The sequence below is a fragment of the Leptopilina boulardi genome, unplaced genomic scaffold (assembly GCF_019393585.1).
Source record: "Leptopilina boulardi isolate dan_hultmark-lab unplaced genomic scaffold, ZJU_Lbou_2.1 LbouV2_368, whole genome shotgun sequence".
In the NCBI taxonomy this organism is placed as follows: domain Eukaryota; kingdom Metazoa; phylum Arthropoda; class Insecta; order Hymenoptera; family Figitidae; genus Leptopilina; species Leptopilina boulardi.
In genome coordinates this window covers 1176136-1191850 of record NW_026137938.1, presented here as the reverse complement: position 1 = coordinate 1191850, position 15715 = coordinate 1176136, and the positions used below count along the sequence as shown (strand labels likewise).

General features: G+C 23.7%; 1 protein-coding gene across 1 annotated transcript; it reads left to right on the top strand.

Moving 5' to 3' along the window:
• Positions 1 to 1412: 1412 nt before the first annotated feature.
• On the top strand, positions 1413 to 12526 carry LOC127287296 (fibroblast growth factor receptor substrate 2). The gene is made up of 4 exons (XM_051314128.1): positions 1413 to 1731; positions 4328 to 4646; positions 4723 to 5108; positions 8728 to 12526. Exons 2-4 carry the CDS (start codon positions 4338 to 4340, stop codon positions 9446 to 9448), a joined length of 1416 nt encoding a protein of 471 aa, XP_051170085.1. The 5' UTR covers positions 1413 to 1731; positions 4328 to 4337; the 3' UTR covers positions 9449 to 12526.
• Positions 12527 to 15715: the final 3189 nt, after the last annotated feature.

Genomic DNA, 15715 nt, shown 5'->3' with positions numbered 1-15715 from the left:
TATGGAAACTAGAATCGGACGAAAAACGTGAACACAGTTCTTCGTCATCACAAATAGTGCATGCACTCTGTAAGAGATGGCGCTATTAAAATTTTCGCTAAAATAAGGTTGAAATCACATGAATGCGTTACATTTTGTAACTAGACTGTGAGTGAGAAAAGGACAATGGTATATCTTTATCTCTTTTACACTCATGGTCTAATTACAAAAGTTGATACTTTAAGCTGTATTTTCAAGTGTTTTGCGTCTTACGCTATCTTTCTATTGGGCCAACGCAGAATGAAATCTCTAATCTAATTCTACTGAGGCGTATTGTAGACACGACTTTAAACTGTATCTACATTGCAAAGAGATAACGCAAGGCGCAGACGCAAAACTACCGCACCCTGCTCTAGTGAAAATATAGTGACTTAGAGAAGGATATAGGCTGCAGTCCCATGGCAGCGTTTTGCGTTGCGTTTTGTCACTAGACCATGAGTGTAAAAGAGATGCAGATATATGTTTGCTATGTTTACACTCAGGGTCTAGTGACAAAACGCAACGCAAAATGCTGCCATAGGACTGCAGCCATAGTCATATATTGTTGGTCTTCTCTAAGGCTGCAGTCCCATGACAGCGTTTTACGTTGCGTTTTTTCACTAGGCCATGAGTGTAAACATAGCAAACATATATCTGCATCTCTTTTACACTCATGGTCTAGTGACAAAACGCAACGCAAAACGCTGCCATGGGACTGCAGCCTAACTAATTCTTCCATTTGCGATTTCGATTACGATTCCGGTTACGTTCCATTGTGCATAGGCCTTTAGGCCCTCTACAGGTCCATTCCACAATAGCTAAACGCAAAGTTAAAACGCACGCAAAGATGACGCGCGCGTTGATTTGGTTGGTTAGAACCAACGCGCGCGTCATCTTTGCGTGCGTTTTAACTTTGCGTTTAGCTATTGTGGAATGGACCACAGAATGGAGCCAAACGGATCGCAGACGCGACGCAGCGCAATGCGCAATGCTAAGCAAATGGGGATGCGTCGCGTCTGCGTTTGGCTCCATTCTGGAATCGGCCTTAGTTTGGCTGGTTCCACAATGGGCTCGACGCAAGGTAAACGCCCTATGAAAAGGCACCTAAAGGCGGTTCCAGAATAGGTGCAAAAGTCAAGTACAAGTGCAAGTCCAACTGCAAATCCCATGAGTGCAAGAGAGATAGATAGACTGCCTATCTCTTTCGCACTCATGGGATTTGCACTTGGACTTGCACTTGTACTTGGCTTTTGCATCTATTCTGGAACCGCCTTTAATTCCTCGCCCAAAGTGTCACATTTCAGATGTTCTACATTTTGTATACTGGGTGACCAATAAATTTCGTGTCGAATTTCATAAACATATTGTGCTTAGGCTATTAGTGACTCTTATATATTATATATAGTTTTGTCCTTCTTTAATTCTATAAAACAGACAAAAAAAAGATACAAAACACAAATATGTGTAAAAGTGCGAAAAAGGTTGTGTGCATTCAACGAAATGAATCTATTATATTTGGAATTTATCTTCTATTTAAAATCGCTTATTTGTTGTGTACATAAAAAGACAATATTTATATAGAATTTGTCTATACTTTGATTTAAAAAATAAATAAATAAATAATAATAATAATGCAGAAACATAACACCAGCTGAGTGTTTGATGGCTAATTGAAATGTTATAAATATGGTGCAAACGCAAAGTTTTATAAGTGTAAGAAAAAATTTATTAATTTTAATTAAATATATTTATATTTGTCACTTTCATTACAGCTTAATTATTTTAATTACTAAAATAAGAAATATGATAACTAATATCTATATACATAATAATGCGTTGTTATTTGTGTAATATGTTTGTTATTATTTTCCTAACCTTGAACATTATTTGCTAAAATATAGATATTGACATATTGTTGTTAGAAATAAAAAAAAAAGAAAAATTTGTTAGGAAATTGAAAAAAAATGATTTTAATGATTTTTTACAGCTGTAATGTTAGTAATAATTTAATTTATAATTTTAAGAATATTATTAAAGTATCTATATAGAAAAAATATTAAAAAATTTATGAACAATTAAATTTGAATTTGAGAAGTAATGAGTTAAAAAAAAGATTTTTGGAACTTGATACAATTGAAATTTGAGACACTTTAATTGAGAATTGGGACTTGATACGCTTGAGACTATTGAGATTTAATACTGTTGAAAGTTGAGACTATTACAGGCTTCGCATTCCTTAGTTAATAAATAAAAAGCAGCGAAAATAAAATAAAAATAAATAATAAAATCCAATAAATGTTTTTAATAGTAAATATAAAAAGATTAAAATAAATTAAAATAATTAAAATCATATTATTTTCATTTGTATTTTTAATGTTATTTAAGTAAAAAAAAAGCTTCCCTAACTTATATAAAGCATTTTCCCGATTTTACTAAAATTTTTATTAATAACAAAAATAATTAACATTCCCCTAGTTATATAAAATAAAATAAAAGTTAGTTTTTAAAAAGTTTAAGAAATAAACAATTAATTGATAAATAAATTTTATGACTTCTTAAAATAAAAGGAGAATTTTGAGGGAAAAATATTTAAATTTTTTTTATTTTTTAATAAATTTTTAATAAATTTTCAGAAAAATTGAAAAAGAATTAATAACATCAACTCTCGGATCGATAATAAGTCAAAAAAAATATCGTTTTAGTCAATTTACATTTCAAAAAAGTAGATTTTTTTATTTTTATTAAATTTAATTAGTCAATAAGTATTTTACTTTAAATAAATAATGTTATTATTTATTAAATCAAAATTTATTAATTCCTTAATAAAAATAATTCTATACGAATATTATCAAAAAAATTTATTTTGAATATTTTAGAATCGAAAACATCAATTTTGGAGTTTTTATTTGAGACTTTTTTTTAAATAATTGAATTTTTAATGAAATATTAACATTATTAAAAATAATTGAACTTTCAAAGAGTTATAGTTGAAATTTTTAGATATAATTAAATTTCAGAAGATTTTGTTAAATTTCAGACGATAATGAAATTTTATAGAATTGAAAATAATTAATTAAATCATTTTAGATAACATTTTTTAAAAGTAAATGAATTTCTGAAAATTAACAATTCAGATTTTTGAAATTAATTGAAATTTTGTGTAATTTCTATTGACGCAGAATTTATTAAAAATTGAAGACAAAATTGAAATTTAAAATTTTTTAATTGAAAAACGCTTTTCGATAATTGATTTTTCGAAGAATATTAAAAAAAAATCATTAAAAAAATAATTGAATTTCAGAAGAGTTATAATTTGAAATTATTAAATTTTAATAAGCTTTAGATAGAAAATTTAAAAAATAAATAAATTTAAAACGATTTTAAATTGAAATTGTTTGTAATTTTATTTGATTTTTTTAAAATTGTAAACAATTGTTAAATTTCGTAAAAAAATTTAATTGAGAAATTATTTATGATTATTGAATTTGTGAACAATTTCATCAAAATTATTAAAAATAATTAATTTAGAGAAAAATTTGTTAAAAAATTGTAATAAAAGAGATTTGATAAAGATCTGTATTGTATACTAAAACAGACGTCATATTTTCGAAAGTAAATCAAAAAATGTTGTATAATTCAACTCCTTTTATTGATTTCAAAATTGTTAAACTTTTTTTCATTTAATAAAAATTTAATTAAATTTAAATTAATTATAAGTTTTATTGTTTTAAATTCACTAAACATGAAATAATAATTAATTGAATTATAATTTGTATTTACTTCAAGCGCTAAATCTTTATTAAATAAAAAAGTTACATCTCTAGTTTTTTTTGTTAAATTTCAGATAATAATTAAAATTTTACAGAATTGAAAATAATTTATCAAATAATTTTAGATAACATTTGAATTTTCAAAGTTTTATAATTTAAAAATTTTTGAAATTAATTGAACTTCAAGTGATTTCTAATTTAAATTTTTAGTGAATTCTGTTAATGAAGAATTTATTAAAAACTGAAATTAAATTTCAAAAGTTTGTAATTGAAAAATGCTTTTAAATAATTGAATTTTTGAAGAAAATTATAAAAATCATTAAATTTTGAATGAGTTTCAGTTGACATTTTTAGAAATAATTAAATTTTAGAACGTTTTAAATTGAAATTTTTGACAATAATTAAATTAATTAATTTTGAATTGGAAGTTGTCACAATTTTACTAATAAATATTCAAAGTTTAGTCATAATATTAAAATTTTAATAAAATAATATAATATTATTTGGTATTTAATAATTATTTTTAAATTAAAAAATAGATAAAGAAGAATGGGTTGCATCAATAGTCGCACAGATATTAATGATCTTCACTCAAATATTTTTCAAGTGATGAATGTAGATGATTTTGGTAATTTGATTACTCCTGGACGTTTAGAAATTACTGATGTAGACATAGTTCTTTATCAAAGGGGAAAACAACTTGTAAAGTGGCCTTTACGCTGTTTGCGACGCTATGGTTATGATGCAGAAATATTTAGCTTTGAATCAGGAAGACGATGTTCCACTGGTCCTGGAATTTACGCCTTCAAATGCCGTCGAGCTGCACAGCTTTTTAATTTAGTACAAACAAACATACAGGTAAATGTTTATTAAATTTTGCAATGTTAGATATAAAATAAATAGTCATGTTTCTTTTTTTTAAACAATTTTTTAGGCCTGCAACAACAGTAATGAGGATACAATATCCAGAGAAATACAAAATAGTTCACTCTCTGGACCATCGATAAATCGTGCGCCACTACCAACAGAGCCTAATTATCTAGATCCAACACCAGTTAGAAACAATAATCATTCTGGATCAATATTTTCTCATAGTCAACAAAATGGAATTGGAAGATTAGGCAGCGTATGCAGTAGTAATGGACCAATGTCTCCTCAAGGAACTTTGGGATCTCCATCGCCACCTCTTACTTTACCACCTCCTCCACCAGTTCCAAGTTTAAATTCCTCTTCTCTTTATGTCAACGAGGAAGTATTATCAACAATGACAACTGAAATGGAGCATAATAATAATAAAAATCTTCGAAGGAGCATTCAGAGGTAATTTTTTTCAAGTTTTTTTTTACAATATAAATAAGTTAAACTAATTTAGCTACCATTTAGTTTGTAACAGGAATATTTATTTTGCGACTCTTCAAGAAATTTTGGTTGATTTACATCTTTTGGGGGACATTTAATTATTGATACGTCCCTGGAATGTTGCCTTAATATTAAATTAAAAACAAGAGAATAGTAACAAATCTTCACAAATATTAAAACATATATCAGAATTGAAAGAACAAAATTATTAAAATTAAAAGATGTCGACAAACAAAAATTTCAGTAGATTCTATAATGAAAATATTTATTAGTCGCTCATTCTTTTTGAGTTCGCCTAATTTAGCCCCCCATCTTGGAAATTAAAATTTCTATTAAATAAATTAATATTTTCAGGCCTTGGATTATACGACTTTTTCCGACTTTTTTTTCGAAAATACAATTTTTTTCGATTTATTTTGATAAGATGTGACTTTTTTTTTGACTTTTTAACATTCTTTACAACATTTTTAAACAAAGTACTCTTTTTTTAGTATATAATACAAATCTTCTTCAGATATATATTTTTTCCAATTATTTAACAAATTTTTTAACTAAAATTCTTATCTAAATTAATTATTTTCAATAATTTTAATGAAATTCCTCACAAATTCAATTCTTTTAAACTATTTTTCAATTAAAAATTTTATAAAATTCAACAATTGTTTCCAATTAAAAAAAAAAAAAATTACCAAATATTTCAATTTAAAATCTTTTAAAATTTTTCATCTAATAATTTCAGTTATAATTTTTCCGAAATTCAATTTTTTTTTTATTTTTATGATTTTTATAATATTTTTCTGAAATTTAATTAACTGAAAGCATTTTTCAATTTAAAGAAACGTTTGAAATTTAATTTTTGCCTGTTATTTCTAATAAATTTTTCAGTAACAGAAGTAACCGAAATTTTGAAACAAAAATCTCTTAAAGTTCAATTACTTCCAAAAATTTGAATTTTAAATCTTCAAAATATCTTCAAAAAAATAAATTTGAATTGTAATTTGTCAAAAACTTATTTTTTTTTTTAAAAATCTCAATGAAAACTAGTCAAAAATTCAATTATTTTCCGTAATTTAAATTAAATCTATCAAAAATTAAATTATTTAAAAAAATTTAATTCAATTTTGCTAAAAATTTAATTTAAAAAAATTTTAATGCGAATTTGTAAAATACGGACAAAAATTCAGTTTTCAAAGGTTCTAGTTCAAATCTGCCATAAATTAAATTTATTTATTTATTTATTTATTTAAAGTTATACACGGGCATGAGAAGCCCTATACATGAAAATGCAAAAATATAAATGTATATACATAATTGGACCAAAGGCGTCCAAAATCAAAAACAAAAGAAAAACTTTTAAGCAATGAACGACCTGGTATTATTAGAACGATTTTTAAAAAGAGTTGTGCGCAAGGATGTAATAAATTATTTAAAAAAATTTTTTTATTATCGGTCGAAAATTCCATTATTTTCAAAAAATTTAATTATTTTTCAAAATTATAATTATAATTGGTCTAAAAATTAAAAAAAAAAAATTTCAATGCAAATCAGGCAAAAATTGGAATATTCAATAATTGTTTAAAATTTAAAAAAAATTATCAATTAAAATTACAAAAAAATTTAAATTCAAAATCTCTTGAAATGGAATTATTTTCAAAAATTTCAGTTTCAAATCTTTTACAATTTAATTATTTCTAAAAAATTTCCATCTATTTTCATCTAAATTCAATTCTGTAAAATTTAATTATTGTCTGAAATTTAACAAAATATTTTGAAAATAAATTATTTTTTTAAAAAATTCAATTATTAAAAAAAGTTTTAAATAAAAACTCTAAAATTGAAGTGTTGTCAGAAATTAGGAAAAAAACCACAGAGATTTAAATTTGCAGAAAATTTACTTCAAATTTAAAATCTTTTGCAATTTCATTAATTATTTATTTTATTTATTTAATACAATAGTGATTCCGTGGTCTGCTTATTTAAAAAAAAAGTATTTAAAAATCAGGCCTCGGATTATTTGACTGTTTCGTTTATTTCCGACTTTTTTTTGAAAATGCGACTTTTTAATACAAAATACATTTTTTTAGTATAAAATGCAGATCTTCTTCAGATCTTTTTTATTTCAATTATTTAACAAATTTTTAAGTAAAATTCTTCACTAAATTAATTATTCTTTAATAATTTTAATGATATTCATCACAAATTCAATTATTTTAAACTATTTTTAAATTAAAATTTTTTTTATGAAATTTAATAATTATTTTTAATGATTTTTATAATATTCTTTGAAAAGTCAATTATCTGAAAGCATTTTGCAATTAAAAACATTTTTAAGTTCAATTTTTGTTTGTAATTTCTAATAAATTCTTCAATTATTTGAAATTCAATTATTTTCCAAATTTTCAATTCAAAATCAAATAAAATTTAATTATTTTCAAAAATTTCAATTCAAATTCAACTAAAATTCAATTATTTTCAATATTTAAAATTTTAAATCAACTAAAATTCAATTATTATCCAAAATTTCAATTGAAATTCAATTATTTTCAAAAATTTCAATTTAAAAGCTTCTAAAATTTAATTATTTCTAAAATTTTTTTAAATTTAATAATTTTAATTATAACTCTCCTGAAATTCAATTATTTTTATAATATTCTTCGAAAATTCAACTATCTGAAACCATTTTTCAATTAAAAATGATTTTTAAATTATTGTATTTTTGTCTGCAATTTTTAATAAATTTTTTAGTAAAATCATCAAAAATTTTTAATTTAAAATCACTTGAATTTCAATTAATTTCCATAATAAAAATTGAAAATTCAATTACTTTTAAAAAATGTTATCTAAAATTATTTGATAAATTATTTTTAGTTCTGTAAATTTTAATTATCGTCTGAAAATTAACAAAATCTTTTGAAATTCAATTATTTCTAAAAATTTCAGACTATAACTCTTCCAAAATGATTATTATTAGTTAAAAACAAATTTAATTTAAAAATCGGTAAAACTTTTTTGTTAAAATAAAAAAATTGACTTTTTTTGGAATATAAATTGACTAAAATGACTTTTTTTGTACTTTTAAGTCGATTCGAGGCTTAAAAAAATATGTAAAACTTAATTATTGTCCGAAATTTGATCATTAAAACTAAAAACTGTGATAAAACTAGTAATTCAAATAAATTACTTAAATATACGACTTAAAAAAATTAAAAAATTGAATTTTGAGAATATTTTTTAGAAATTTATTCTGGTTAATTAAAATTTTGAAAATTTGTCTTAATTCGATTCTGAAATATTCGAAATAAATTTTCTTGGTAATATTTTTATTAAGGAATGAATATAATGAATTTAATATCTAGTAACATTAGTTATTTAAAGTAAAATATTTGATATTTTATAAATTTGAATTCTTGAACCCACGCAGCTTTGATTCCGGACCCCTTAAAAAATTTTTTTAATTCATTTTTTTGTTTAAAAAACGAAAAAGAGATTTAAAAAAAGTTTTATGGGGTCCAGAACATAAAAATAATTTTTGATAATAATAAAACTCCTGTTTCAAGTTAAAAAATAAAAATATTTGCAGGTCGAGTACAATTACAAGTACAACATCAAATAGTGGTTTCGACAGCCAGTCAATACAACCACATCAAGAGGCTAGTAACCAAAGTAAATCTTCACAAGCAGCTTGCTACATGAATGTTAACATTGCCAGTGATACAAATTCCTTATCTCCTTCCCATAGTAATTCAGACTTTACTCCATTGAGAGATGATTGTAGTCCAATAGAATCAATTGAACATCCTTATATGAATATAAATCAGGGCCAAGATGTTGATGTTCATGTTACAAAAACTCGACCACCACCATTACCACGTTTACAATTGGAATGGGATGATGGCTCTAGACATTCATATGCAAATTTACAGTCAAGCGAAATAGAAAGTTTAAGAAAACGATTTTCAAGTTCTTCCGTTGCTGAAAAATCGCCACTGCCTCCATCAACTCCACCTTCATGTATAATCAGAGAAGTAAATTATGCCGTTTTGGATTTAGATAAAAAAGATGTTTCTGAAAATGTTGTTAGTGAAAATATAACAGCAAATACAATTTCAATACCTCCAGAATCGCCAAATAAAACTGTGAAAGGTTATGCCGTTATAGATTTTAATAAAACAGCAGCACTTTCACATTCTGTAAATTCAAATCTTGTGAATGACAATGAAGGCTCGCGAATAACTCGTCATAATTCAACGATAAGCGATATAGCTATTCCACTTAAATATAGTTCGTTTTTAAGCGAGTGACATTATTTTTATTTTTTTCAAAATAAAAATATAGGATATTTATACACAATAATACTCTCACTCTTAATTCAAAACGTAATTTTTTTTTTAATTGATATGATTAAATCAAAAAAAAAAAATCAACGAATTAGAATCAATTCAACGAACAATTTATATTATAAAACATATGGATTAAGAGTTTCGGATTCAATTTTTTTCCGGCCTAAAATGAGAGTATATTGTATATTAAAAAATTTAAATGAATTAGACCAAATATTTAAAAAAAGAAGAAAAAATTCTTTAATTGGCCACTGTCAAAATATTGTTAAATAGGTATTTTTATCTATAAATATTTTTTTTAACGAAAGTTTTAATAAATAAATCTATTGGTGTTATATAAGTAATTATAAACAGAACCAGACAATTTAATTTGTGAACTTTTTACATTATTATTATTATTACTATTAAAAATTTATTTTAAATCCCTGTAAAAAAGTATTATTATTCGCTAATAGTTGAAATTTTTTAGATGCTAATATAATGAAATATTGAATTATGAAAATTTCATAAATTTTGATTATAAAGAGATTCTATGAAGGAAGTATGAAAAAAATTTGTGGAAATATCTGTGATAAGAAGAAAATTGTGATTTTTTAATAAAAATACAAATTGTATATCAAGAGAAATATAATTTATATTGCTATGTAAAAAGTGCTGCATATTAGAAAACTATCACTATCACTTAATACTTTTTTACAGGGAATAGTGCCGCATCAGTATAAGTCCAAAAAAAAAAAATGATAGTTTTTTCTTCTTTATTGAAGACAGGAACCAGAAATAATGAGAAAAATAAGAGTAAATTATATTAATATCATAATATTATTATTATAATATCATTTACTCCTCTCTTTCTCATTATTTATGGTTCCTGTATTCAATATTCTTGAAAGCTTAAACACTCTTTGAATTATGCATTTGAAAAAAAAAATTATCTGAAAAGATTTCTTTTCTAAAATTTTTAAAATATTAAACAAGTGACAAAAAAATTCAATTTAATAGTCACCAAAGAGAACTGCAAAAAATAAGACTATAATCTTTTTTTTTTTTATTTTTCTATACAATTAAATTGTGAAAATATTTTACCAAGACTTCATTTGGCGGGGAATTTTTATTTGTACTAATTTTTATTTGATAAAAATTTTAATACGTCGAATTTTTATTTGACCGAACAAATATCCGTCAGAATTGGCGGGAATTTTTAAATTAATCTACACTAAAAAATTTTTGGTCCAACAGCTGCCCCAAAAGAAAAATTTCTATATTCAGTTAACTTCACTCATATAAAAACTCATGGCAAATATTAAGTATGAAATTAATTGATTATAGAAATTTTTCGTTTGAGGGCAGCTGCTGAACCAAAATTTTTTCAGTGTACACAATTTTCTTGATTTAATTTTAAAATTTACACCAAAACTATTATATCGAATATTTGTTCGTTTATTTTGCAATTTCGGTCAAATGAAAATTTGATTCGATAATTCTCTCAAATAGCAATTTTTACAAATAAAACTTTAGATAACTAAAGTTTCGATGATGTAATATTCATGCATCCCTTTTTAGCTTAATTAATTATTATTAATAAAATAATTATTACTAGATAATTATTGTTCCAACTTATTTTATTATATATTATGGCCTATAATATTTACATAATCTAATTTTTATTTAGACTTATTCTTATTTCATCTAATTCTTATCAAACGGAACGTATATTTAACAAAATTTTTGATTAAATTAATTTTTATTTTGACCTAATCTTTATGTAGTCTGATTATTTGATTTAAAGTTTTTATATCATAATCTTTATTTAATTTTTATTTAGCCTATTCTTTATCTACTTCTTATATGACATAATTTACATTTAACATAATTCTTAATTGATAAAATTTTTTCTTGTCTAATGTTAATGTATCCTAATCTTTATTTAACCTAATTCTTAAATAATCTAATACATAATAAATAAATTATTCCCTTTCATTAATAATTCAAAAGGTGGTCACGAGAAATTTTAGTTTTTTTTTTTTATTTATCCATGAAAAAAAGATTCGGGAATTGGATTGTTTTAAGAATGTGGATTCTTATTAGACCTAACCTCCATTTCACACTGATTTATGAACGCAAATGAGATAGAAAAGGATAGATATATATCTCCGTCCTTTTCTCTCTCAGACTTTGCGTTCATAAACGAGTGTCAAATGGAGGTTAGGTCTATTAAGAATTAGGTTAAGAAACTATTAGGTCGAATTATAAAGATTAGGATAAATATTATGTCCATCAGATTAGGCCAAATAAAAATATGAAGTTAAATAAAGATTATGCCATAAAAAAGAATTAGATTAAATAAAACACACAAAAAATATTGAAATAAGACTAAGGCAAATAAGAATTAGGTTATTTGACATAAAGAAAATGTAAAAAAAAGTAACAAATATCTCAACACCAAATGTTCCTAAAAATTGAAATGCAATATATAAAAATTAATTTTTAAAAAATACATTGAATAATCGACAAAACAAAAATGTTAATTTCAAGCTTTCAAGATGATCTTAAATAATTATATATATATATCTTGCGGCGACAAAAGGAATTAAAGAAAATAATTCTTGATTCCGTCTTGTATAGTTTATTATAGAAAATATTCTTACAAAATTCTGGTTATAATTAAGAAAGTCATAAATTTATACCAAAGATTTTATATTCATTTTTTATAAATATGCTGCAATGCAGCTTGCTTCCTTAGCATAAATAATATAATTATTTTTAAGTAAATAAAAACGCCAATAATTATATGCAGCCAAAGAGAGACTAAATGTGACAGTGATTGAAAAATTTCAATATTTCCTAACAGCGAATACTTTTTCACTGATCCCTTAAAATATAAAATTATATGACAAACATTACAACTGAATACAATGTATTATGAATAATAATATATTGCGGCTGTATAAGCTCTTTAATAAATTCCTTCAAGGGCAATTTGATAAAAGTGAATGTAAAATTTAATTTTTGTTAAAATTCGCAATATATATTTTCACTTAATTTTTCACCATCTTTTCAATTTTCCGTTGACACTATTAAATCACTTTAATTTTCTATTTTTATTTCAAATAAATCTAAAATATTAACCGAAACTGTCATCTATTGATAGTTGACGATTTTGGACTTAAACTTTAAAAAAAAAATTAATGTCCCAAAAGAGAATATTAAAATATAATTGTGTCAATGGAATGTCGAAAAGAAAAATCATCTTTATAATACAATGAAAAAAAAACCAGTCCTTAAATATTGATAAAAGGCATGAAATAATATATTTGAAAAAAGTGCTCAAAACATAGTTATTGTATATTTTCTAATTGTAATTCAATTTGTCAAGTTATTTGCAAACTTGTCAAAAGTTAATAAACGAAGAAAAAACAATATAAATTCGTTTTTTTAAGAAATATTTTTTTAAATGTAAAATATATTTTCCTTATTTTTTTTTATGAAATTCGACTGTTATTTATATTCAATTGGCATGGTCATCCTTTTCGGAATTCAGGTAGGAATTAGTCCTTTTATTAAATAAATTTCTAGAATTAATATATATTTTTAAGTTACTATAATATGTTCAAAAATAATTTTAGATTTTTCTGCAACAGAGATCTAGAATTATTATTATTACAATTTAGACATCATACCGCTAAGAAGAAAATATCCATTTATAAGAATAGATAATTTTATTTAACAAGAATATACATTAATTTATATTTTTACGTACTATAGTTAACAATTTATAAATATTTTATAATTTTGTTGTCGATTTTCATTTCGAAATCTTGACAAGAATGCATTTACACCTCAGTCGGAAAAATAAAAAATTATCCGAAACTTCGTTCGTACGCCGCTTCGCAAAGTTGTAATAAACTTTTTCAAGCGATAATTTTAAAATCTAAATTTGATTTAAAATAGATAAACATTAATTAATATTGACAAAGGTATAAATGCATTCTAATAAATGGTAACTCCGACTTGTAAATTATAAGCATTCAGACCTGAGATCATTCGTACTAAAATTGAGGAAAAAAGATTGCACGCCTGGGATTTTTTTTATTGAGTTGATTTTATATTTTTTTCACTAAGTTATAAACAATAAAATCCCGGGATATATTCTTTTGTCCCCAATGGAGGACTTCCAAGATTGTTAGGAATATACAAGGAGTACATTATTTTTATTTCACAGACTTGATGCAGTTAGGGATGGAATTTCTGTAAATTAAATTTTTTTTTATTATTATTTATTATAAAACAATAATTTTTTAAAATATTTTTATAAACATCAAATACAACATGCACATATTTTCTAATTTTAAATATATAATTATTTATTCAAAATTAATTTGATTATTATTTCTAAATTATTTTTTAATTGTTACGAGCGGAAGTTATCAAATACAACACACACACACACACACAACATTTTTCTAATTACAAATATTTAATTATTGGTGCAAATTAATTTAGAAATTATTTATAAATTCTCTTTAATTTTTATTTTGCAATCAAACAATATTATTTTCTTTCTATTTTTAAATATTTTTAATAGTAAGGAGTTATTACATTTATATTATTTTTCTTTTAATTAATAATTTTATTATTTCTTATTAAAGCAATAATTATATAACAATGTGATTTCATTGTTATTATATTTTCAAATAATGGAATTATAAATTTTTTTCTTTTATATTACATAGTAACACCTAATACATTTTTTTTAATATAACATTTATTATTATTTTCAAATAGGGTAACTGCACCAGTGGTGGATCAATTAAGCCTACTAAATTTATTATTTTGACTTTAAAGGTGTACAGATTTTTTCAGATGAAAAATATAGGGTAATCTTTACAATAGTATGCATTAACAAGTCTTCAAGGACACTATCGCGTAGTTTTCGACCTGCTTGTAACGTTTACACCCCCTCACACCCCCATTCAACAATAAAATGACATTGCTCCAGTCGTGGATCATTTACCCCTTTACACTACACAAAAATAACTTAATGATGTATATTTTTTTCCAGAAGTATTCTATATGGAAAGAATTGATTACTTTCTACTCTAAAAATTAAAAAAATTTAGACTAAACAATTATTTTTTAAGATTTCATGTGAAAAAGCATAAAATCAACAATTGTTGTATTGCTTTGTTTTCCTAAATATTTTCAAATGATTTTATTTCATAAAACTTATCTATACACCTCCCCTAAACGATTGAAACATTTAGTTCAATTAGAAATAGCTTATTTTAACCTTTTTAACGCTGTTGATCCACCATTGGTGCCTGATCCACCACTGGTGCATTTACCCTAATATTCAATTCATTTTCAAATAACATTAATCAATTCAAATAATTCAAATAGAGATAATTCGTAATTATTTTTAATACTATTGATAAAACATGTGGTGCCATCTGTGGTGTACAATTTTCACTAATAATTTTAAAATTAATTAATGAAATATAAAAAATAATTATTGTACTGTAATTATCATTACCTACAATGAAAAAAAGTAAAATGAAACTGTTTTATTATAAAATTAAAGAAAATTTTAATCTAAAACTATAAAAGAAAATAAATAATTGAAATAGCACTTCTGCCATCTATTGGACGAAGTGCGCAACTTGTTTCAAACTGGCGTTCTCCATTTTTTCAATGTCTTTTTTCGTAGCGGTGTCAAAATTGTAAGTTCGGTTTATTGCATAAATGTTGTCCAAATTCTCGTTAATATAACAAAATTATTAAATTTTTAGTCACTATTATAAAAATAAAAAAGAAGGAAAATGTCGACAAGTGAGTGTCAATCTAGTAGTGAAGAAGAAAAGGAAATCTGGAAAAAAAAGAAAGGGGAGGCTTCGCGTGTACCACCCTTTGATGCAAAATACATGGACCGCAATCCAGACAAAATAATAAATTTACATAATTATGTACAGTGTGTCGATAGTTTTGATAAGAAATATTGTAATTTGATTTCGCAAATAAAAGATACTAATGTTTTTTATTCTGAAATAGAGTTATTGGGTTGAGATGGATCATGGCCCATCAATATTATTATAAGAGGAATGTAATATCTGATTTAGTATATATTGATTTATTTGTTAAATGGCATAAAAGTCAATACAAAGAGGTTGCCGCTTTAAAATTTATACATTTTTAAAAATGAAGTTTTACAAAAAATATATAAATTTTTTAAAT

Excerpts from the sequence above, each read along its gene's own strand:
- LOC127287296 (XM_051314128.1), top strand. The coding sequence starts at position 4,338 with ATGGGTTGCATCAATAGTCGCACAGATATTAATGATCTTCACTCAAAT. Across the intron at positions 4,647-4,722 it reads TAGTACAAACAAACATACAG|GCCTGCAACAACAGTAATGA; the intron begins GTAAATGTTTAT and ends ACAATTTTTTAG. Across the intron at positions 5,109-8,727 it reads CTTCGAAGGAGCATTCAGAG|GTCGAGTACAATTACAAGTA; the intron begins GTAATTTTTTTC and ends AAATATTTGCAG.